A 26,086-nucleotide genomic window follows, 5' to 3' on the forward strand; every position below is an offset into this window, starting at 1 on the left:
TGAGTTCCTTTATATCATTTTTATTAGATTCCACATAAAAGTGGTAACATATGACATCTGTATAAGAGTATTAAATTTTATTATATATTTATTGAAAAAATTTAACTGAAATTAAGGGCAGTTAAGTTAAAGTTATGATGGCCATGTAATTTGTTATCCAAACTGGGACACCTGAGAGACAAAGGCATAAACCAGGGCTGTGCCAAGAAAACTGTGATGTATGGTCAACCTTGTTAAAAAGCAAAAAGGATATAATTTCTGTGGTAAAATTCAGCTAAGTTATATAAGATTGAGATTGTCAATTTATATTTGGAGACAAAGATTGATTTTCAAAAGCAAAGTGTATTCTCCTTAAATGAAAATGAAAATGCAGTAAATGTGACTATATCCTAAATGCTTACAAAACATTATAATTATTGTTTTTGCAAAGACGTGAAAAGAATGTTGATTAGTTTATGATATCAAATGGCTTCATAGAAGAAGTATCAACATTTTGCTACTTTCTTTTAAGGAACTTGAAGTAGTTTTAATAGGACTTATTTTATTTCTTTTTAACCTCCTTCAAAAATAAGCAGCAAGGTATCCTTGACAGAATGACAAGAAAATGGGTGACAAATGAAAGGGCAAAAGTGTTATTATCTTAGGTAACATTCACTGAATTTTCTTGATAGCTAAGAGGAAAAAGAGTTCACCCACGGTTCACAGAAATCTGTCGCTTCCATATGAATAATTTTCCATTTATTTCAAAGTAGATATAGTAGTGCTGGCCAGTTTTTTAAAAAAGAATGACCCCTTATATATAATCAGCTGGATATTTATATAATCTAATTGGTAGAGAGCCATTACAAATTAAATGATTAACTTATAACCTAGACTCAAAGATTTCTTATTTTTTATACGCATTTCCAGTAAAACTCAGTAAAACTCCAAATTCTTTGAACTAATAAAGGAGAAAAGCAACTTCCCTATTCTCACAGTACTCAGGTGGCAAATTCATTAAGTTTAAAAACTATTGATTGATAATTCATCACTTCTATTTCAATTTTAATCATGTGACTGAGATAAATCATGTTTTTCATTGCAGTTATTACTAACTATACTGCAAGCAGTTTAATTTGGTCAAATGTGTTAGAATTCTTACTTCCTCAGTATAAAAGACTGAGTTCCATACATACTTAAGTAACACTTTCTGCATTCATTACAGGTAACAACAAATAATCATCCCCCACAATAAAACTAAGAGTAAAATTCTAATGGCTAAATTTGCTGGGGAACCTTTCTAGCTTTGTTTATACATTGTAGTCTTTCTCTAGTATAATTTGACACAAGACATATGAAATTTATAGTACTAGAACTTCTAGAAGGATTCCAATATAGTATTTTAACTGTAAAGCTGCTTTGTGATATAGATTATGTAATGGGTAAGAAGCTTCAGTTTATCTAAATTCCATATTGTAGAAAAGAAGTGGTTGAACAAGAACACATTTTCTTTCATCCTTCTATTATTAAAGGGTTATAGATCTCTTTATTCTCCATTCCATCCACATAAGCCAAGCTAATAAAGCCTTTCCTCCTCTGGAAAGTCTTCTCTAATATGTGGTAGACTGAAAAGAGTACTGGACTTGAAAATCAGTTCCAGCGATGTCACTCAGTTAGTGACCATGGACAATATAAATTTTACACACCTTGGTTTATCTATCTGCAAAATGATGGACCAGAGCCCATCTAGCTCTAGAAATATATGACTTGTAAATACATGAGCAAAAGACTTCATTTAAAAGCAACTTTAAGCCAAAATGGAAAAGAAATATTTACATAAAACCTAATATCTTATTTTAAATTTATAGCCATTAATAATAGGAAAATATTTACTTTTATATATTGGACAAAAAAAGCTTATGATAAATTAACAATGCAAGGTATATTTGAAGAGAAAACAGCTTGTGAAAAGATATTAATAATAAAATAAGTATTTATTATGGTAGGTGTGATAAGAAATGCAAAAATGAATATGACATTTAAAGCTTTCTGAGTGGGCAAAATAAAAATGTATACAAATGAACACAGGAGTTCCCTTCATGGCTCAGAAGTTACGAACCCAACTAGGATCCATGAGGATGCAGGTTTGATCTCTGGCCTCGCTCGGTGGGTTAAGGATCTGGCGTTGCCATGAGCTGTGGTGTAGGTCACAGATGCAGTCAGATCCTGCATTATTGTGGCTGTGGTGTAGTCTGGCAGCTGCAGCTGTGATTCTACCCTTAGCCTGGGAACTTCCATATGCCTCGGGTGCAGCCCTAAAAGGCAAAAAAAAAAAAAAAAAAAAAAAAAAGTATACAAAGGAATATATAACCAGGGATAACATGATTAAATACTCATACTCTAAGAAAGTATATACAATGCAGTAATAGGAACACAGTTGAGGAAAAGTACAAGTTGATCTTTTTAAAGGAGGCAAGGGAAGAAGCCATAAGGACATGGGTTTGAACTCTGGCCTTGCTCAGTAGGTTAAGGATCCACCATTGCCGTGAGCTGTGGTGTATGTCATAGACGTGGCTAGGATCCCGTGTTGCTGTTTCTCTGTTGTAGGGTGGCAGCTACAATTCTGATTCGACGCCTAGCCTGGGAACTTCCACATGCCGCAGGTGCAACCCTAAAAAGACAAAAAAAGAAAAAAAAATACGTTAACATTATAAAACTTGCCTACTTAATCACTAGTTAACGTCTGTGCTAAAGAAGAAATGATGTGTAAGAACACACTAAATGCAGTAACCAACTTCAGTTGGCTTTGTATATTTTTCCTCAGTATGTTTACATTTTTAGTTTTGGTTAATACTGAAACTAGTTTATATTCCCTGATCACATATGAACTGATGAGAGAGGAATGTTTCCCAGAAGCATGGCAGGAAAAAAACACCTTTGTCTTCTTCAATCCATGCATACACGTGAGTTGACTTAAGAACAAACACTATGATTTGAAAATGAATACTGACATAAAACACCATCAGATACTCTGCAAATGCAGACTAGGCTATAACTTAAATATTTCCTCAATTAATACAAATATAACAAAACAAATTTATAATTTATACCTTTGCTCCATCTGAAATACTGTCCCAGTTTCCACCACTCAAAGAAAACTTTCCATTGCCTATACGCAGCAGTATCTCTTCAGGAGTATCATTAGGGCCATTAGCAAATGGAGTGTAACTATTAAAAAAAATATTTTAATAAATAGGAAGGCATAACATATCTATTAAATCTAAATGAAAGTGGTGCATATAGAATTACATGCATATATTTACTATAGCAAATTTAGAATATTGCCTAAAATTTTCCTTTACTCTTCATATCAAATTTCACATCTCAATAAACTTAATTCCAATGAATCATTAAACTAAATAGAGAATCTTGCCTACATCAATAGCTTTTTTGGCCTTTAATCAGTTAATCAATGGAAAATAAAATAAGGTTAGCTTTTTATATAAAACTAAGTCTGAAAATCAGACCAGAATAAAACATGCAAATTTTGTACTCTCACAAGCATAAGTTAGCAAACCAAATATGTATAGTATAAAGAAAGTGTTAATTTTACATATTCATAATATATTTACTGCATTGACACCTTATCAATATTATCAATGAAAATAAGTTAATATTTTAATGTCTATGAAAAATTGGTTAAATATTTATATCAGTACTGGAGTTCCCACTGTGGCACAGTGGAAATGAATCTGACTAGGAACCACGAGGTTGCAGATTCAATCCCTGGCCTTGCTCAGTGGGTTAAGGATCCAGCGTTGCCGTGAGCTGTGGTGTAGGTCGCAGACGTAGCTTGGATCTGGCGTTGCTGTGGCTGTGGTGTAGGCTGGCAGCTATAGCTCCGATTAGACCCCTAGCCTGGGAACCTCCATATGCCATGGGTGTGGCCCTCAAAAGGCAAAAGACCAAAAAAAAAAAAAAAGACTTATAAGGAAGAGATCTTAATATGATAATATGATGTTAATTCTCTCATATAACAACATTTAATATACATACACACACACAATGTCTTGTTTCATCATGAAATAAATATTTGAAAGCAGCAATCTAGAAATAGTATCTCATTAAAACTAATACTTCTTATTGCTGTTCATACGCAAACTTTAGCTACTCTTCAGCACTTGCTGTGGTCCGTAACTAAATATTTTGCATAGATCTAAAAGTATGTGAAATATGTGACCATATGTGATTATCACCAACCAAATAATTTAGGGTCACCATTTTCATAACATATTTATAAAGCTCCTGCTATGTCAAGCCTATTTAATTATACCAAATGCCTTCTTCAAAGTCACAACTAAGTACATTACAATTCTTCAAATTCCATTCTGTATATTAGATTTTGTTAAACCAAGCCTTTTTCCACAACCATAAATTTTGACTCCCAAATGAAAGTACCATCCACCATTAGGAGTACAACAGCACTTGTATTATTTATAAATTAACAATATTAACATAACCCAATGGTTACTGTTTTTAGTATTTCTTATCCTTTTAAGAGAAGGCAATACATTTCTGTAGTTTAGTATTCTGTAACTATTTTATTTAGATTAGTTATAAAGCTCAAGCGTATTAAATCTCTATTGCCAAAAGAACCAAAATTCAAGTACTTAAAAAAAATGACATCATTAACAAATTCAGTGGGTAAGCACCTGTTGAACCATGAAATTATTTTATGCTCAAGTAAACATTTTCAAAAAGTAATGAACTCAAATGTAAAATATCAAAATAAAAATATATGCTTTATTTGAAAAAGTTTTAGTTCCAGTTGAACAATCTTTAAATTATATATCTGAATAATGCCTCATTAAACACCTACTATATGTTTTTATAATTGTATAAGTAAACAACATATAATATTTTGAAATGTTGCTAACATTTTCCTTAAGGTTATTTTTATTTGTCCTCTTTCTAGATGAAAATATACAGATGAAATTCAAATAATGATGTGAATTAATTGGAGTGCATAAATTTCTTACCCAGCCAACATTGTATAAAAAAGGACTCCAAGACTCCAAATATCACAAGCAGCATCATAGCCTTGCTGCATAAGAACCTGAGAAAGAAATACTCATTATCTGGTACTACTCAGTATAAACTATGTTTTCTTATCTAAAAGAAAGTCGTGATTCTAGTAATCTCACAAATATTCAGAATTTTAAAAATTAATTTTAATCTTTAAAAAACAGATTCACTTAATATCAAAGGCAAAGTCTTCTGCAACAAACAAACATTCAGTAAGTGGCAAATAATAATAATGTGATTAAGCAACATAGGTGATACAGGAAACAATCTTAAGATATGATCCCTGACCTCAATGAGCTTTCACTGCTCTTAGGAAAATCAGACACAGACATCAAAATTTAAAAGAAAGAGTTTCCGTTGAGGCTCAGTGGGTTAAGAACCCGATGTATTCTCCATGAGGATGTAGGTTCCATCCCTGTCCCCACTCAGTGGGTTAAGGGGTGTTGCCACAAGCTGCAGTGTGGGTTGCAGATGTGGCTTGGATCCAGTGTTTTACTGAAATAAGAGTTTTAACTAAGGAACAACCCTGCCTTGGCTAAACCTCATACCACCCTTCTTGTAATAATGTAGCAACTACACCCTATGCCCAAGCCAGCAGCCCTGCTAATCATGTTCCCAGCATTGCTTATCAGTTCCGTTTCTGTAACCTTGCTTGCTCAATTTCTTAGGGAGGAACACTGTCTGCTTGGGGAAGGGGGGAGATCAGGGATGCTTACATGGGAAAATCAAGACCTTGTAACGTATAAAAAAGTTGCTGAGAACAAAGACCTGATGCTCAGACTCTGGAGGTGACTCCTCTGAGCTCGTACCAGTGCTGAATAAACCCTGCTTTTCCATATCTCTGAGTGCCGTTTGTCTCCTTCCGCTGCCATGGTTTTTGCGGGTTCCACAACAGTACAGGCTGTGGCATAACTGCAGCTCTGATTGGAACCCTAGCTTGAGAATTTACATATGCTGCAGGTGCAGCCATAAAAAGAAAAATAAAATATTAAAATAATATGTACAGAGTACTTAATATATTTTACAACAGTATTATCTTTTAACCCTGACACTGACTCTATGAGATATTATTTCCATCTTGAAGATGAGGCAACTGAGGCAAATGTTAAATAATTTGCCCAATAACACAAAACTAGAGAGTGGTGAAGCAGGCATTCACACTTTTAATATCTATGATAGTTGCCTCCCTATTACACAAGATGGTAAGATAGTATATAATCCTATGAAAGCAAGATGAATTTATATTTTACATATGAGGCTCATGTCTTTAAAAGATTAGTATATGTTTGGATCACGAACACATTTGATAAATTCTGGTTTTATTAATTTTCATACAATAACTTCTGTAGTTTTTTTTCTCTTGGGGATAGTATTAATAAAACTCAAATAATATATTTATTATATATTCATATGAGCTTTCTCTGTGAAGTTAATAGTTTGTTAGAAAAATAAAGAGATGAAATAAGGCCTTTTTTTACTTCAAAAAACAAGCCCACTGCTAAAGCCTTTAGATAGGCACAATATAGAAACATTATTAATGAATTAATACTGTGGATTGCATAAACATAAGCGTGGACATTTCATTTATAAAAGGCTGAAAGTATTAATGTTTGGCTTTGACAATGACCAGACACAAAAATAAGTATCTAACTTAAAATTCAAGATATATATATTTTTCATAGGTAAGTATATTTATAAGAACACACATTATCTGTAAACTTGAGGTGAAGAGGCTGTATTATACTTATATAACTGGCTTATGTAATTAATGCAAGTGGAGACTACAAAGGCCCTAATAAGTAATGACGCAGAACTAAACAATTCACATCACAGTAAACCTAACTTGGCATCCTCTAGTAAAACATAAACCTCTCCTGATTTTTTACCCCATCTCTTTTCTTTTCTCATCACTTCTTTACAGTTCTAGGCATCGGCATGTTTTCCCGGGTTCCTTTAGGACAGTATTTTTAAAGCTTCCCAGATGATCCAATACACAGCCAGGTTAAGGCTGTGTAGGAACCAGTTGGACAGGGAAGGGTTAATCAGTGAGTCAGCTATGGGTATTTCATATTTCTGTATTCTTCAGAGTTAATGAGAAGAAAGGCACTGGAAGTATCATATTGCTTAATCTACTTAGGGCCAACCATGAACAACTTGTTTTAGATCTACCACACACTCACACCCATTTTGTATGAGTTAAGAAGAGGCAGTCTACTTTTGTTCTAGTGCGGGTCTCAATATCCTATATATAGCCATAAAAGAAACAGCATGGTGGCAGGACGAATGAAAGAGTACAGTGTAGAAGGTGTGTTTCATACCTTCTTACTTGTACCAAGTTAAATACAAAGAAGACAGAAGTCAGAATTAAAGTAGTTAATGACATTATCTTCTGTCTCATTTGGCTTTCCAAATCATCAAAATGTAACATAGATGGAGATTCTCATACCCTTTGCTCTAAAGTTCAAATTAATTTATATTTGGAGCAAAATCTATGACAGCCCAAGCCAGAGCAAAGCAAGGTTATTTCACATTTACTTTTTTAAGGAGTTGCAGGCACAGCATCCATCCAATTATTGTAAATTCCCTTAATTCAAGATCATTCTTGGACCTTAGCAGGCATTAAATGTCAGTTGAATAATATGACAGATTTTCTTTTATAAAAGAACAAAATATTTTTGGAGATATATTAATTTTGTGACATAGGTATAGTAGGAAAACACATCTATTAAGTAAACAAGCCTTAAGAAGGTGACCAAATTGATGCATACCAAAAAAATGAATGAATATTCCTTACTTACTCTTCAGCTAAAGTTGCATTGCTAATTAGTTTCTCTATTGGCAAATAAGGGTTCTTTATGCACTGTGATGAAATAATGAATTTATACCCTCATAAATGCTATTATTTATTCAAATATCTGATGGATTCTTGAACCTTTCTGATTCTAGTTTAAAAGATAATGCATTTCATACACTTCATTAAAAATTTTTGAAAGGGTCTAAGATGGTTGAAACAAAACTTAACCCAAACACCACTGTATTTCATTCATAACAATTTACAAATATTCACTGATTGCTAGCAGAGGTTTCAGAACTTGATAATAAAACTTTTCAAAGTATTTTGAGAATATAAATACTAGCCTAGCCAAAGGTAGTTCAGACACTAGAGGCATTAGTTATGAAGAAGTGGTCTCCCCATGCCCACCTGAAAACCTTTGCTACTACAATGGTGAGAGTGCCTTACTACAATGGAAGTCTGTTAAGATAAAAAGCATCAGTGGGCTGTATTCTATGCTGCAGATTTGCACTCATTTGAAAATGCTGACATAGACATTAATCTAAAAGTGTTTACCTAACCATTAACCTAAACACAGACATACTCTATATTTTTCATCTTAATATCTGTTTTTACGATGTTCATCTGGGACACATTCACTCTCAACCTTTTCCAGTGAGAAATTTTCATCATACCAAGGGGTCCAGGTCCACAAGATTGAGTCAATATTAAGATATCAGCCATTAAAATAGTTATTCTATACTCTTCTGTTATGTCTATTGCATAAATATATTAGAATATTTATGACTATGTATCCTATATTTAATGGAAGAGCCTTAATCTCAAATATTCTATCTTCTTATCCTATAAAACCATTGAAATGACCTAAGAAAGTTAATTTTTTAATGTCTAAGTTATTTTACACCTGGGGTCAGTATAATTACCTCTTCTTGGATCATGCATGCATCCCAAGTTCTGTTTTGGAAAATACAGTTTCTATATATTTTAATGTGATAAAAAAATATACATTCACTATTCTATGAATATAATTAAAATATAGCTTAAGTACGTTCTCTGGATATGTATATCATTTCTCATAGGGCAAATTTTATCACAAAAACCTTGTAAAGGAGGTGTTATGCTTCTTCCTCAATATTAACATCTTAAGGGAAGATTTAATAACTTTTAACATTGGAATTTCTCATTATTAGAATGTTATTTTCCTATTTGTTATGTGTCTAGTTTCATAATTAGAAATTATTTTCTAATGGCTACATTACATACATATTTATTTATATTTAAATATAGGAAATATGTTGTATCTTATATCTGATATGCAATATTATCCAGAAAGGGCTAGTATTTAATATAAAAAAATTTTAAAAATCATGCACTTGAGATAGGAATTCATCCTCAAATTATTTTATTCTTCTGACTTGGCCAATTCAATTTTTCAAACCTGAGAATTTTGAGTATTTTCACTTCTGTCAAACATATAACATATGAGTTAGTGTTATAAGATGTAAGAACAGTTCTTGACTTAAAAACAAAACTTATAAAGAATCTATATGGCCAAATGTCATTCCTGATTTATTTTTTTTACCAACCATACTTTCACTGCTGTGGGAGCTGCTAATGTCAAGCTCCCATCCCCATTATCAGAACTGACAGATTGCTAGAGCTGGCCAAGTGTGAAATGTGCGTCCCTTGACTTCCTCAGCCTCATCTTTCCTGACTTTTCTCTAAGATCTACATATGACAGTTATTTGCCAAGAAAAACCCCACTTGATTATAAAAACCCCTGTGAAACTATTCTCCAGAAAATAGATCTTAAAGACAATTGGGAATGGCATTACCCATGTTACATATAATGCCAAATAATATATAAATCACCTGATGTTCGGCACAAGTGAAAATATCTGAAAATCTACATTCAGTGAATGCTGGGTCTTAAAAAGTTTATTTAAGTATTTTAAGTCTCAGTTTCCTCATTTGGAATATTTAATATGTTGAAGGTGGGGTTATCTCTACTCTCTTCCCAGTTCTAAAAAGGTATGATTCTGGAGTTCCCATTGTGGCTCAGCAGACTAAAATCTGACTAGTATCCATGAGAATGTGGGTTCAATCCCCAGCCTCGCTCAGTGGGTTAAAGGATCCAGTGTTACCATAAGCTGTGATTAGGCTAGCAGCTGCAGCTCTGATTTGACCCCTAGCCTGGGACCTTCCATATATAGTGGGTGCACCCCTAAAAAGAAAAAAAAAAAGAAAAAGGAAAAAAGGTATGATTCGGAAACGAGTATATAACCCCAAAGAATAGAAGAGTCTGATTATTACATGCAGGTTGGTTTCAGATGCTAGTTACTAGTCTGAATATTTATATCGGGAGTTATCAGAATTCAAAAACAATTTAAAGAGCTTTATCTGCCTCCTGCAACATATAACTGATATGACATATATTCAAATAAAGGAAAATAATGAAAGGCAAATACTGAAGTTTTAAAGAATACCTCAGGTGCTACAAAGTTTGCAGTGTAGCATGGAGTTAGGAGAAGTCCATTTTCTCCTCGAAGTTGTTTTGCAAACCCAAAATCACAGATCTTAATGGAGTCTGCATTGGCTGATTCATCCATGTATAAAATATTACTAGGTTTAAGATCACGATGAACAACCTTGAACATAAAAGGGAAAAAAAGCATTACATTTCTATACCTAACTAAATATCTGTTAAATACATGACAAATTAATATGTTTCCAGGAAAAGGAAATGTATCAATCATAAAATTTTGAAAATGATACTTTCTTCAACCTTGATAGCCTTGAAAACTTGAAGTTTACAGAGGCAATTACCTCTATCAGATAGATATGCTAGTTTTTATTCAAGCCACCACTTTTGTTAACCATTCCCAATCTCAAAGTATAAAATCTCAATTTCCAGTTTAATTTGTAGATACAATACGCTAAGACTCTACCCAACAACACCTTCCCTATGGTAAACAGTTCTAAAACCTGAGTATAAAAATCAACTACCTTGAAAGTACTGCAGAATGAACAAAAGGAAACAAGACTATGGGGAGTATATACTTAGCTGAAGGAGGGAGCTATATATGAATAGGTTCCCCTACCTGTGGGTTTTAGCCTTGAACTAAGTGCAGTCCCTATGGCACACAGCAGTGGTGAGGACTGGCTTTTCCATGAAAAGCCCTCTGTCTTACTAGTATGGAGGACTAGAAATGAAATTCTGGGAAATCATGAATGCTGAGAGTAGGAATACTGTAAGAGAAAGAGCCAGAACTGATCTCTGAATCAAAAAGGGATTAATCTACAAAGTATGCAAACATCTCATACAGCTTTATATCAAAAAATAAACCCAATCAATAAATGGCCAGAAGATCTGAATAGAAATTTATCTAAAGAAGACATACAGATAGCCAAAAAACACATGAAAAGATGCTCAACATCACTAATTATTAGAGAAATGGAAATCAAAACTGCAATGAGATATCACCTCATACCAGTCAGAATGGCCATCATACAAATGTCTATGAACAGGACTTCCCTGGTGGCTTAGAGGGTTAAGGATCTAGCATTGTCATTGTTGTGTCTCAGGTTCAATCCCTGTCCCAGGAACTTCTACATGCCATGGGCACAGCCTCAAAAAAGTCTACAAACAATAAATGTGGAGAAAAGGGAACACTTCTATACCATTGGTGGGAATGTACATTGGTGCAACCACTATGGAAAACAGTATGGAGCTTCCTTGAAAAAACTAAATATAGAACTACCATATGATCCAGCAATCCCACTCCTGGGCATAGACCTGGAGAAAATCATAATTTGAAAAGACACATGTATCCCACTGCAGCACTATTACAATAGCCAAAACATGGAAGCAACCTAAATGTCCATTGACAGAAGAATGGATAAAGAGGAAGTGGTACATATATACAATGGAATATTACTCAGCAATAAAAAAGAACAAAGTAATGCCATTTGAAGCAACCTTAGACTAAGTGAAGTAAGTCAGAGAAAGACATACGAGATTACTAACATGTGGAATCCAATAAAAAAGATGCAAAGGAACTTATTCACAAAATATAAAGAGATTCAAAGATTTTTAAACCAAACTTATGGTTACAAAGGGGAAACACTGTTGGAGGTTAGGATTAACATATACATACTACTATAGTCAAAAGTGGTAACAAGGAACTACTGTATAGCACAGGGAATTCAATTCTATACTCTGATAGACTACATAGGGAAAGAATCTGAAAAAGAATGGACACACATATGTATACATATACATGGATGGATATGTATATGTGCGTGTGTGTGTGTGTGTGTGTGTGTGTATGTATAACTGATTCACTTTGCTGTGCAGCTGAAACTAACACAACATTGCAGTCAACCATACTCCAATAACATTTATTTTAAAAAAATGTGTAGAGAAGGCTCAAAGCAGTTCATAAAGCCAAAAGATATAAATAGACACTGTAACTGCTGCCCCAAAAGCAGTTTTCAGTACAAACCCTGCTAAGGAAATTACACACTAAAACAGAACAAAAATAATCATTGGAGAAAAATAACAGAATAAAACAAATCCCCACAAGTTTATATTCAAAGGTGCAGTACACAATCCAAAATTATCTGATATACAAAGAACCAAAATAAAAATGGAACACAGGTGTTTTCTTTGTGGCTCAGAGGGTTAAGGACCCAATGTTGTCTCTGTGAGGATGTTGGTTTGATTCCTGGCCTGGATCAGTGGATTAAGAATACTGGGTTGCCACAAGCTGATGCATAGGCCACAGATGTGGCTTGGATCCGGTGCAGACGTGGCTGTGGCGTAACCTGCAGTTGCAGCTCCAAATCAACCCATGACCTGGTAACTTTCATATGTTGGAAGTGCAGTCATAAAAAGAAAACAAAATGGATAACAGTTTTAAGAAAAAAGAAAATTAATTCCAACTCCAAGAAAACCATATTGGACCTAACGCCAAAGATTTTAAAATGGATATTATTATATGTAACATGATAGATATGCTAACTAATGTTAAGGTAATAATTATATTGTGTATATAAAAGCCTTGAGCCAACACATTGTATAATTTTAACATACACAATGTTATATGTCAATTATATCTCAACAAAAATGTATTGTTTAAAGTAATAAGACTAAACAATGAAATCTTAGAAAAGGAATACAAAAATACAATACCTTTTAAAATTACACCCCCAAAAATCAAATGCCTGGAAATACACCTGAAAAAGGAGGCAAAGGACTTATATGCCAAGAACTATAAAACTTTAATCAAGGAAATTAAAGAAGATGTAAAGAAGTGGAAAGATATACCATGCTCCTGGGTTGGAAAAATTAATATTGTAAAAATCACCATACCACCCAAAGCAATCTACAGATTCAATGCAATACCTATCAAATGACCCATGACATTTTTAACAGAACTAGAACAAACTATCCAAAACTTATATGGAACCATAAAAGACCCAAAATTGCCAAAGCACTTCTGAGGAACAAAAACCAAGCAGATGGCATAACTCTCCCAGAATTCAGGCAATATTTCAAAGCCACAGTCATCAAGACAATGTGGTACTGGTACCAAAACGGACATACAGACAAGTGGAACAGAGTAGAGAACCCAGAAATAAACCCAGACAACCATGGTCAATTAATCTTTGACAAAGGAGGCGAGAACATAAAATGGGGAAAGGACAATCTTTTCAGCAAGCATTGCTGGGAAACCTGGACAGCTGCATGCAAATCAATGAAACTAGAACACACCCTCACACCATGCACCAAAATAAACTCAAAATGGCTGAAAGACTTAAATATAAGACAAGACACCATCAAACCCCTGGAAGAGAATATAGGCAAAAATATTCTCTGACATCAACCTTACAAATGTTTTCTCAGGTCAGTCTCCAAAAATAACAGAAATAAAAGCAAAAATAAACCAATGGGACCTCATCAAACTGACAAGTTTTGCACAGCAAAGGAAAAAAAAGACAACTTATAGTATGGGAGAAAATAATTTCAAAAGATACAACTGACAAGGGCTTAATCTCTGAAATATACAAGCAACTTCTACAACTCAACAGCAAAAAAGCCAATCACCCAATGGAAAAATGGGCAAAAGACCTGAATAGACATTTCTCCAAGAAAGATATACAGATGGCCAGCAAACACCTGAAAAAACGCTCAACATCACTGATTATTAGAGACATGCAAATCAAAACTACCATGAGGTACCATCTCACACCAGTCAGAATGGCCTTCATTATAACATCCACAATTAACAAATGCTGGAGGGGGTGTGGAGAAAAGGGAACCCTCCTGCACTCTTAGTGGGAATGTAAGCTGGTACAACCATTACGGAGATCAGTATGGAGCTACCTTAGAAAACTATGCATAGAAATACCATATAACCCAGAAATCCCACTCTTGGGCATAAATCGGGACAAAACTTTCCTTAAAAAAAAACATATGCACCTGCATGTTCATTGCAGCACTATTCACAATAACCAAGACATGGAAACAACCCAAATGTCCATTAACAGATGACTGGATTAGGAAGATGTGGTATATATACACAATGGAATACTATTCAGCCATAGAAAGAATGAAATAATGCCATTTGCAGCCACATGGATGGAACTAGAGATTCTCATCCTGAGTGAAGTAAGTCAGAAAGAGACAAATACCATATGATATCGCTTATATCTGGAATCTAATACATGGCACAAGTGAGTCTTTCCACAGAAAAGAAAATCATGGACATGCAGAACAGACTTGTGGTTGCCAAGGGGGATGAGGTGGGAGTGTGGTGGATTGGGAGTTTGGGGTTAATAGATGCAGACTATTGCCCTAGGAATGGATTAGCGATGAGATCCTGCTGTGTAGCAATGTCTAGTCACTTTTGCTGGAGCATGGTAATGTGAGAAATAGAATGTGTACATGTATGTGTAACTGGGTCACCATGCTGTATAGTAGAAAGAAAAATTGTATTGGAGAAATAACAATTAAAAACATAAAATTAAATAAAGAAGTAAATAAATTTTACTGAAAAAAAATTTTAAAAATGAAGTGGCTATTACAACCGTTGTCAATGAGGTAAAACAAAACATACATTCAATGCATGAAACTCTTGGCAGAAAAACAGAAACAATAAATAAGAACCAAGTTAAATGCCAGAAATGGAAAATATTCTAAAATTCTGTATGTAATGATTTTCCTACTGATAATAACCACTTCATTTAATCTAATTCTATCTTTAATCAGCATCTTTCTACATTGAATGCTCTTTAAAGACACAGATCAAGTTTAAACTCATAGTTGAATATACAACACATTTTAAAATGTCTGGTATGTAGAAATGCTCATTACATGTCTATTTTTAATTTACTTAATTGATGTATTATTTTACTTATAAATAAACTAAAGAAAAGATCTTTATCATTTTCATCTCAAAAATTCTGGTTGTCCTTTATTTTAGAGTACTGATAAAGACAATCAAGGGATTGGATTATTATAAAACTACTCCTTTAGCATTATACAGTTTATATTTCAAAATGGTGAAATTGTACTCTCTTAAGCCACACTCAAACGTGAGTCCTGGCCTACTTTTCTTAATTATAAAATGGGCTCATGTAAATTTTCACCATCCCAAATCTGGGTTGTCAATTTTTTTATTGTTTATACTTAAGTGGATACATATTCACTATTACAACTGATTCAAACTTAAATTTTAAAATTATTCGTGACTGGTTTCCTTTTTTAACTACACATTTTATTAATATATAATAAAAATGATCTTTTTTTGGTAACTCAATTCATTTGCTTTCCTTATGAAGAGACAGGAAGCAAAATAACAGGACTGTTCCCCCACTGGAAATTTTAATATATTAATACTTCAAATGTTTAGAATCCATATTGTACACTATATTTGGGTGAGGTGTTGGAAGGAGTCAAGATATACAGTCCTCTTACCACCAGAACTTCATTTGTTATGTATAATGTAACTTGAATAACATTCAGAACATGTCCCTAAATAATTCTTTTACATTTCACCTTTAAGTTTTATTAGGTTTAATAATTTCAAAGTCAAGGTTAGATACATTTGTATAATTCAAACCACCTTTAAAACTAATATGCTATTAAATTAGGGCAAATAGGCAGAGTAAATATAATTATTAAGGTATTACTCAATTTCCTAAAACCTTTAACCTACACCATATCAGATTTTTATTAGGATATACTATATAAAAATATGATATAAAAAGCCCTATATATAAATTTATGAAGATATATGTCTCATAATTTAAAGGAAGAATATAATTACAACTTACTCCTTGACAATGAAGATAGTCAACTGTCTTAGTTATTATAAACAGTACATCACTAGCTTCTCGTTCTGAGAAACACTTTTGTTTGAGAATACGGTCAAGTAGTTCCCCTCCTTTCATCAAATCCGTAACAAGGTAAACATATCTGCCATCATCATAAACCTAAAAAAAAACATATTTTTAAAATGTTATTGTTTATCATTACAATTCTGAAATGTTTAAATTATATTTACTTTGCTTTTCTAATGAAACTTGAGTGTTAAAAAAGACATTATTCCTTTTAAAAAGACTATATTCCTTAATATAGTACAGGCCCTGTTTTTTTAATATTCTTCCTGTGGTCCATTATTTGACGTAGTGTCTTAAATTTGTTGAATTAAAATACTATATCAAGGAGAATAAATTAAAAATATATACACTTTTTTCAGGGCAAATGATACCTATATCTACACATATAAACATATATGTGTATACATATATCTATGTATATGTATATCATATATATATACACATATATTTACATAATATATAAACTACTGTTTAAGGATTACTCAAAATGAATATCATACTATCTAAAACAAACTGATCAAGGTGATGGTTATTTGTCTGCCATCTCTAAAAAGAAAAGAGCATTATTTTCTTAATATGAAAAGTTAGCATTCAGTAACATTTATTAATTTGAGTTATATGCTCATTTTACAAAACTACAGACTAATACTATTTAACCCAAGCTACAATTCATAATTCTACAGCCAAGTGCCACACAATCAAGAAAGTAAAATCTCCCAGAATTTGGCAGATTCCCAGTCTCTTATATCTTACATATTTACAGTACTAGAGGATAATAAACAGTGCTGGTGGTAATGTTAACTAATTAACCAGCTAGAATATATTCAAGTAATCAGAACACTCTCATTTACCAAACATCATAGTTCCTTTTTGATGTTTTATAAGAAAGGCAGGAGTATAGTATCACAGGGGAAAAAAAGAAGAATTGAAGTGGCAAATTTAAGAGTCTTAAGATTTTGCGGCATGAAAGTAAATATTCTATGGACATAAAAAATTTCAATAAGGAAATAATGTGCCAATTCATAACTTAATTAACTTAGCTGATACATAGATTTTTAAATACCTACATCCTTTAAAGTGATAATGTTGGGGTGTTGTCCATAGTGCATCAAAATTTCAATTTCTTCTGAGGGGTCTCTCTTACTTTTGTCAATGATCTAAGAAATAAGATAAGAAAAATCTCAGAGGAAAATTATTTTCTTTATCTAAATATTAATGACATATTTTCAACTTGGTTATATTTTCAAGCAAATGATAAAACTCAAGAGTGATGCTTGCCCCATGTTATTTAAACACTTAAAAATTTCCTATAAGTGAAACTAAATAAAAAACACAGAACACTTTCTTTAACGTTATATTCCATTTACCTGAAACCATACTGATACTATGATCCAAATGAGATAGTAACTGGCGCAATTGCATTGTTCAAACTTAACATACTGCATTAACATAAAATTATTCAAAAGTAAGGCATTCATGAAACACACTGTTCCTCCAAAATAAAGTCTTTTTTATGGAACAAAATAAACTCATGGGAAGAAATTCAAGATGAAAATATTGTCTTAAGAGATTTTCTTCATCATTTTATCTTTGCTTTCTCCACTTTTCCATTGAAAAATGTCTGTCAGTTAACCTGCAATTTAACTTACATATATAAAACAAACTAACAAAAAGTCAGGCTCAGAGACAATACCTTCACTGCAAATTCCATGCTGGTAGCACTATGTATGCATCGCTTGCAAACAGAATATGAGCCAACACCAATATCCTCTTTCAATTCATACATTTCACCAAATTGTGCAGCATTTCCATTTACCTGTTTTTGTTAAAAAGTAAAATACGAAAGAGAATGACATATTTTCACATTTTTATTTGCTCTCCTAAGTATACATTCTTCTTTTAAAAATGAAGAATAATTCTAGTTTTAACAGCATTTATAAATGGCTTACACAGATTTTGAGCTAATCCTAAACTGTAGTCTTTCTAGATCTCCAGAAGCCAATACAATAAATCAGCTAGCTAATACATCACAAAAAGAGGTTACATAAATACATAAATATAATTAAAGGTTACTACTGTCCCTTTTCCCCAAAACATATAGAAACACCTTTAATTCATTATTACACACAGAGATAAATGAAATTAAAAATCACTTTAAAATCTCTATAAATCCATTAGCAATAACTGAAGGAAATAATTATCCCTAATCTGAATAATCTGATTAAGTGGGATTTACCTGAACAATTGGTAATACATTTGTACTTGTGATAGGAGTGATTTTATATTCTTCTGCAATAGAAGTTGCAACAAAGCTGAATCCTTTGAAGAGCTGATGAGCATTAGCACTGGCTGGCAAACCAGGAGAATCTAATGTCCAAATAGTTACATTCAATTAGACCTATATAGAATTCTATGATATGAAATGTCAGCATCTCTTTGAATATAAAGGAAAACAATAAATGTTACCATCAGATATACTAGTATGCAAGCTCCACATGGACTGTAATTTTTTTAAATTTATTTTTTTCCCACTGTACAGCAAGGGGATCAAGTTATCCTTACATGTATACATTTTCCCCGCACCCTTGTTCTGTTGCAATATGAGTATCTAGACATAGTTCTCAATGCTACTCAGCAGTATCTCCTTGTAAATCTATTCTAAGTTGTGCCGATAAGCCCAAGCTCCTGATCCCTCCCACTCCCTCCAGGTGGCCACAAGTCTATTTTCCAAGTCCATGATTTTCTTTTCTGTGGAGATGTTCATTTGTGCTAGATATTAGATTCCAGTTATAAGTGATATCATATGGTATTTGGCTTTGTCTTTCTGACTCATTTCACTCAGTATGAGATTCTCTAGTTCCGTCCATGTTGCTGCAAAAGACATTATGTCATTCTTTGTTATGGCTGAGTAGTATTCCATTGTGTATATATACCACATCTTCTTAATCCTGTAATTTTTTGTCTGTTCACTGCCGCATCCTCACTGCTTAGTACATAGAAGGTATTCAATATTTGTTGAACAAATGCATCAAACAGATACCAATAAAAGTAAACCTCATTAAATACTAAACTATAAGAGTCAAATTGATATATCTCATATCTTACCTACTTTCATTCTCTAACATGTCAAAAAAAACTTTTAAAATAAGAAAAAAAGAAAACGCACCCTTTGCTCTAGCCCTTGGTTCCCTAATAAATATTTCCCATGTAGAGCCTTTACTTGAAAGTTGTCCAAGCAATGCTGCATATACAATCCAAACTTCCATATAAGGCAAACCACCTTCTGCAAAATTATAATTCTTTCAGTTTTTACCTAAGAAGTTAATTTTTTTAATCATCTAACTGAATAAAAGCCCCAATGCTACACATAAACGTGAATTACCTTTAGGTGTTTTTGCAGTAAATTCAGGATCAAAACAAAAAGTATCATCTGGTTTTCCAGAAGCAGGTTTGAAAGGAGGATGAACTTCTCTTTTATATAATTTCTGGAAGAAATAACAGAATAATGCAAAAACATATTAATACTTTTAAAATTATTATACTTTGTAAGTGAAAGCAGAACATGATATTCACAGTCCTTAACAGAATACTCATAATTTCATTAAGTGAAATTTGAATAGGCATCAGGAATCTGTTAACCAAATTCTTAAATTCTAACCCGGTATCTCTCTAAATTTGCGGGATAATAAACAGAATCAAATGAGAACAAGAAACACAGCATCAATGCCACAAGCTGCATTCACAAGTAATAATACTGTTCAGTTTCAGATATCAAAAACTGACTTGAATTCTCAGTGGTAAAATAACTATACAGATTATATCACAATGTTACCATGCATAAATAGCTAATAACATTAAAGAATTTCAAAATTAATAGTCTATCTTCAAGAAGTATGTATTATATACCTATGTTTTTTCACATAAAAACATGCATTTTCTACAAATTCTTTTTATACAATTCAAAAATTTAAATTTGTCTTAAAAAAATCTATCTTCCGAAAATTTATCTTTTTGAAAGACATAAACTATCTTACAAAAATCTTTTTGGGGGAAATCTACTTTTTTAAAAAGCTCACAGTCCGACAGTGGAGGAAAATGAATAGAGGATTACTCTAATTTTAATTTATTTAAATATGTAAATATTCCACTTTTGATATTTAAATTAAGATACCACCTCACACCAGTCAGAATGGCCATCATTAATAAGTGCACAAATAACAAATGCTGGAGGAGGTGTGGAGAAAAGGGAAGCATCCTGCACTGCTAGTGGGAATGTCAGCTGGTACAATCACTATGAAGATCAGTATAGAGGTACCTTACAAAACTACACATAGAACTACCATATGATCCAGCAATCCCACTCTTGGGCATAAATCTGGACAAAACTTGCCTTAAAAAAGACACATGTCCCCACATGTTCATTGCAGCTCTATTCACATTAGCCAAAGACATGGAAACAACCCAAATGTCCATCAACAGGTGATTGGATTAAGAAGATGTGGTATATATACACAATGCAATACTACTCATTCATAAGAACAAAATAATGACATTTGCAGCAACAGGGATGGAACTAGAGACTCTCATCCTGAGTGAAGTAGTCAGAAAGAGAAAGACAAATACCATATGATAGCACTTATATCTGGAATCTAATATATGGCAAAAGTGAACCTTTCCACGGAAAAGAAAATCATGGACTTGGAGAATAGACTTGTGGTTGCCAAGGGGGAGGGGGAGGGGGAGAGGGAGGGAGTTGGGTGTTTAGGGAGCTTGGGGTTAATAGATACAGATACTGCCTTTGGAATGGATTAGCAATGAGATCCTGCTGTGTAGCACTGGGAACTATGTCTAGTCACTTATGATGGAGCATAATTTATGAAAATAGAATGTGTACATGTATGTGTAACTGGGTAATCATGCTGTACAGTATAAAATTGACAGAACACTCTAAACCAGCCATGATGGAAAAAAAATCATTATACATTAAAAAAGAGCAATAAATATAAACTGCTTAGATATAAAAATGATGGAAAAAATAATTTCCAGTTGTTTTAGTTTACGGAAGAGGAAGAGATGCATTAGAAAAAAAAATGACAAGGGAAAGAAAGGATACCGAAAGAGGGATGCACATAGATATGACAAAGGACAGACTCCTATGCAGTATGTCTATTGCGTGCCCTTTTAGGTTATTAATACTAATGGTTTATGTTATGTTGCAGTTTTACAACTATAAAAAATAAATCAAGTTCTGAAACTTGTTCTACAAGCCAGATGAAATAATAATTAGGTCAATGGATAATGGCTCTTTACCCCTTCCTTAGACATCAAAAGAGAAAATTTTTCTTTTAGAAACATTTTCAATACCAATACAGGAACTAAATAATCAAAAATGCTTACCTATGATGATTAATAGTACATAAAATACATAAAGCTGTGTTTTTTTAAGTGAGCTTTTCTAAGAAAAGCTCATTAGTCTGGGAGTTGCAATTCAATATATGACTTAGCAGAATTTCACAGTGTTTTTATTGCCATTTCCTCTCAAAATTTAGTGAAATACCTATACAAAGATATTCACTTCTTAACGAATTTAATTTGTTCTAACACATGACAAAGAACCATTTGAAGTAAAATAACATCTTAGATTCCACAGAATTAATTTTTTTCTATAAGAATCTGCCCTACCACTCATCCCTGTCTCCTTTCGCTTCCTCCCCCTCCATTCCCAACCTAGAATAAGGGAGAATATTAACCATACTTAACAGGTAAGATAAATGAAAAACAATATTTACTAAATATCATCCACATAGCTTCTAGTTAAAGGTAATTGCTGTGATATGCTACACCTGTAAATAAAAATCTCATACTAAATATAAAACAAATGCAGTAAGTTTATCAGTAAAGTCCACATATTACCATTTACCATCCAGTTTCTGTTCTTATTAAAAGCATTTGGTAACAAATGTTCTACTGAACTTACATTCCAGTCAATATTTGCAAAAAAAAGATGTCTTTTGATTTCATCAACTCCTTCTGAACCTAAAAAAATGGAAAGAATTTTTTACTGGCATGATTTTTTTTAAAAGTCTGTCTACCTGGTTTCTAGGCTATTATCTGTAAACAGGAGTACAAACATTTCATAGATTAACTGCAGTGAAAACTTTATGACTTTATGATTTCTTTTCTTTCTTTTTTTTTTTTTTTTGCTTTTTAGGGCCTTGCCCACAGCATATGGAGGTTACCAGGCTAGGGGTCGAACTGGAGCTACAGCTGCCGGCCTATACCACAGCAATGTAGGATCCGAGCTGCTTCTAGGACCTATACCACAGTTCAAGGCAATGCTGGACCCTGTCCCACTGAGCAAGGCCAGGGATTGAACCCACATCCTCATGATACTAGTTGGATTTGTTTCTGCTGTGTCACAATGGGAACTACGAAGTTTATGATTTCTTATCTGATGTTTTATTAACTGGTCCTTTGAATTTAATATGATTAAAAAAATAGCTGATGTTCATATTGAACCACACAGGGTATCATGAAATACTGAAATGCCTTCTGAATCATATAAAAATCATATCTAATATAACATTAAAATGTAAGTACTTTTTTCTTCATAATTCAATTTATGACCCCATATTTATAGGCCAAATTTTAAAATGCAATAAATAAAGTAACATTGAAAGTAAATGAGCAGTTATGGAAACATAATGTCTACCTTGATGAATACTGGGAGGGACAAAATAATTATCTTCAAAATCTAAAAGCATTACCTATACAGGGGAGAATTCTGTGAATTACTTCAAAACAGATATTTATATAATATATACTAAACAGAAGTTCCGAATAACTAGACCACTACATTTTTAAATCATGGACATAAGAGGGTCTGATGGAATATTTGCATACATAAAATGCAAAATTTTAGGTATAAATATATAGCAGCAGTAAATGAATGTAAGCCAGAAATAAGTTAAAAGCATGTAAAATACTGTTATAAAAGCTGAGAAAATAAATAATACCCAATCTATTTGCTGGATTCCTTTTGAATAACATCCTTAGAAGACTTTGGGCTTCAGCGCTAAGAAACTGAGGCATTCCAAGTTTTGCTCTGGAAAAAAGGATTTCAGAAAATTTCATTTAAATCTAGCTACATTTCTAAAATGACAAATCCAAAAAAAGAATTTTAAAGAATGTTTTTCCTATATGGTAGGAGGAAATGAGACAGTGTGAAAAATGTTCTTTTGTGTCAACTGAAAACGGTAACAAGTTTCTCAAAATGGACAACAAGGAGTTTTTGCCAAAAGAAAAAAATCAGTCTTTACACTTACTTTAATATCATATTCATGGTCTCATTTCTGTCTTTACCTTGAAATGGCAGAGTACCAGTAAGCATTTCAAACTAAAACAAACAATAGAACATGTCAACTTAGCATAATGTAGAATATAAAATGAAATTCTTTAGAAAAAAATTGAGATTTGTAATACATGATCATCAAATCATGCAGGTACCCCACTATACCTAGCCCAAATGAGAGGTGACTTGTAGCAAATTAATCCAATTTTTTTCAGTCCTAATTTGGCTAAGTTCCCCAAATTAATGCAATTTGCAAATAGTCACAAGTCATTCTTTTAAAACAAAGATGTGCTTTTAAAGCAAGCATTTAATAATGAAAGAAAAGTAAAAATAAACACCAGGCCGTTTCAAATTCGAACATGCTCAAGAAAGATAATCATTCTCATTTCCTTCACTCCCTTAAAAAAAGGAACTAAACCAGAAGCTACGCTTACATACATACAACACACACCAATATACTTTTGATGAATTTGAGACAGTTGTACATAAGAATAATGAAAACATTTTCCCTAAGAGATTTAATTGTAATGCAGATAACTAGGACATTAAATAATGATATTTTAAAAAGCAGGCCTGAAAATGAAGACCATTATAGTTCATTAAAGAGAAAATTTTTATATCCCTAATATTTAAATCTTAATATTAGATTCAATAATGGCTTTGGCTTCATCCTCTGTTCATTTAAATGAACTCACAACCCTAGTTAGCTTATCCATTCAACTCTCTCTTAATGACTGATGACTCTCAAATCAGTTCCAGCTTCAATATCTCTCAATCCCCAGTTTTCTTTTCCAAATCTACAGTAATGGTTTTCAACTGGAGACTGAATAGGGGTAGGAGTCATAGAAAGGGATTGAAGAAGATAGAAGTATGGTGTACGGGGATCATTTCTCTCAAGTTCCACTCCCCTGCCACTGAACCTAAACTAACAGTTCTCTCCTGACTGGAGGAGTAAGGGGTGAAAATGGCAATAACAAAAAGGAAGGGAGGATAGTATACTAGACTCACAGCTTCCTTTCAAATAAACCATATGCTTTTTGGAAGAATAGTTTTTGTTGTTTTTTGTTTGTTATTTGTTTGTTTTTTAAGGTCCCAGATGATTCTGACGCTCTCTCCACTGCCCTTTCCTAATTCATTACTATCAAGGGGTTAAACCCTAACCGACAGTAACCTATGCAACATGTTAAAAATAAATTCTTTCCCCACTTCCAAAACAAGAAGTCCTTCTCAGCTATCTCTTTTCTACTGAACTACTATCCTTTCAATTCACTGAAGTTCATAAATTTTACAGGTATCTGATATCTTTGACCATTCCCCTCTGCTTCATGTGATATTTAATCTGCTACTAGGTCAGCCACTTTTTCCTTTGAAATGCCTTTAAGGTTTCCTTTTTTTTTTCCTATAATCTTTCAAGTATCTTGTAAGAACTTCTTGGTCTCCCTACTTCTAGTTTCCTTCATTTGCAATTCATTTATATAATGCTACCAAATTACATATATAACCATCCTAAAATACATTTTTTTCTCTAATTGCCATCCTAAGAATCTACAAAAGTTTCCTACCACTCAGAGAATTGCATGCAAATGCTTATAGGTTTATATCCTCATTTCCTGCATCTTCACCCTCATTCTCCATTACTATTCTAGTCAAACTGGTTCTCCAGGTCTTTCCTAATATTGCAATACTATCCTTCTTGATATAGCTATTTTAATTTTATCTATTCTTCAGGGCTTAATTTGAGTTCTACTTCATCTGCTTTTCCAATATCAACTTATTTCTTGCCTGAATTCCTAAGGTACTTTCAGAGACTTTATTTAACTATTTCATTTTTTCCCAAACCATATAATATGACTTCTTAAGTTATGGAAAATGCCAAATATCCTACTTCTAGTCGATTCCCACCCCACTGCCCTCCCCAAATGCCAGATTTATAATAGCTACTTAATATGTCAATATATCATATAGCTACTAAGTGATAAATAGGCAAGAATGGATTATAAGGTCTTAAAAGCAAATTGTATCTGACTCAACAGTTATTCATTTATCACCCTACTTAATACTACAAATTCTATGCTTAATCTTATACCAAATTAGTCCATACACTCACTATACCAGATACTGTAGGAGATTAAATGTAGTAGAAGACAGGACTGCTCTCCTTAAGAAGTTTACAGTCTTTCTATGGACATGCTTGAAACAATGTGACAATAAGATAGTATATGGTAAGGTCCTAAATTCTGTGATACTTAATTAAATTACCACATAACTGTTAAACATGGTATTCTGAAATCTAAAATCTGGCAGGCCTTTTTCTAAGTTTTATATTTGAATAATTTATAAAAGAATGCTGACATTTACTTTTCACTCTAGCATTTTTAAGATAAATCAGAACACCAAAGCCCTAATTGCTATTGTATAACAGCAAGCCAATCACAAGGTTTTTTTTAACCAATAGTTAAGAACTTTCAGAA

General features: G+C 32.9%; 1 protein-coding gene across 6 annotated transcripts in view; it reads right to left on the bottom strand.

The window, feature by feature from the left end:
• Positions 1–26,086, bottom strand: part of RPS6KA6 (ribosomal protein S6 kinase A6) — a 180,431-nt gene that overhangs the window by 17,843 nt on the left and 136,502 nt on the right. For all 6 annotated transcript variants that reach the window (XM_013990945.2, XM_013990944.2, XM_013990943.2 and 3 more), the window contains 11 exons: positions 23,590–23,660; positions 23,281–23,369; positions 22,242–22,300; positions 19,647–19,749; positions 18,501–18,631; positions 17,958–18,080; positions 17,332–17,421; positions 16,199–16,357; positions 10,345–10,506; positions 5,019–5,095; positions 3,090–3,207 (listed from right to left, as the gene is read on the bottom strand). In XM_013990945.2, the coding sequence (XP_013846399.1) occupies positions 3,090–3,207; positions 5,019–5,095; positions 10,345–10,506; positions 16,199–16,357; positions 17,332–17,421; positions 17,958–18,080; positions 18,501–18,631; positions 19,647–19,749; positions 22,242–22,300; positions 23,281–23,369; positions 23,590–23,660 (1,182 nt within the window). The remainder of the gene's footprint in view (positions 1–3,089; positions 3,208–5,018; positions 5,096–10,344; positions 10,507–16,198; positions 16,358–17,331; positions 17,422–17,957; positions 18,081–18,500; positions 18,632–19,646; positions 19,750–22,241; positions 22,301–23,280; positions 23,370–23,589; positions 23,661–26,086) is intronic.

This window comes from Sus scrofa, chromosome X (assembly GCF_000003025.6).
Source record: "Sus scrofa isolate TJ Tabasco breed Duroc chromosome X, Sscrofa11.1, whole genome shotgun sequence".
NCBI classification, from domain to species: domain Eukaryota; kingdom Metazoa; phylum Chordata; class Mammalia; order Artiodactyla; family Suidae; genus Sus; species Sus scrofa.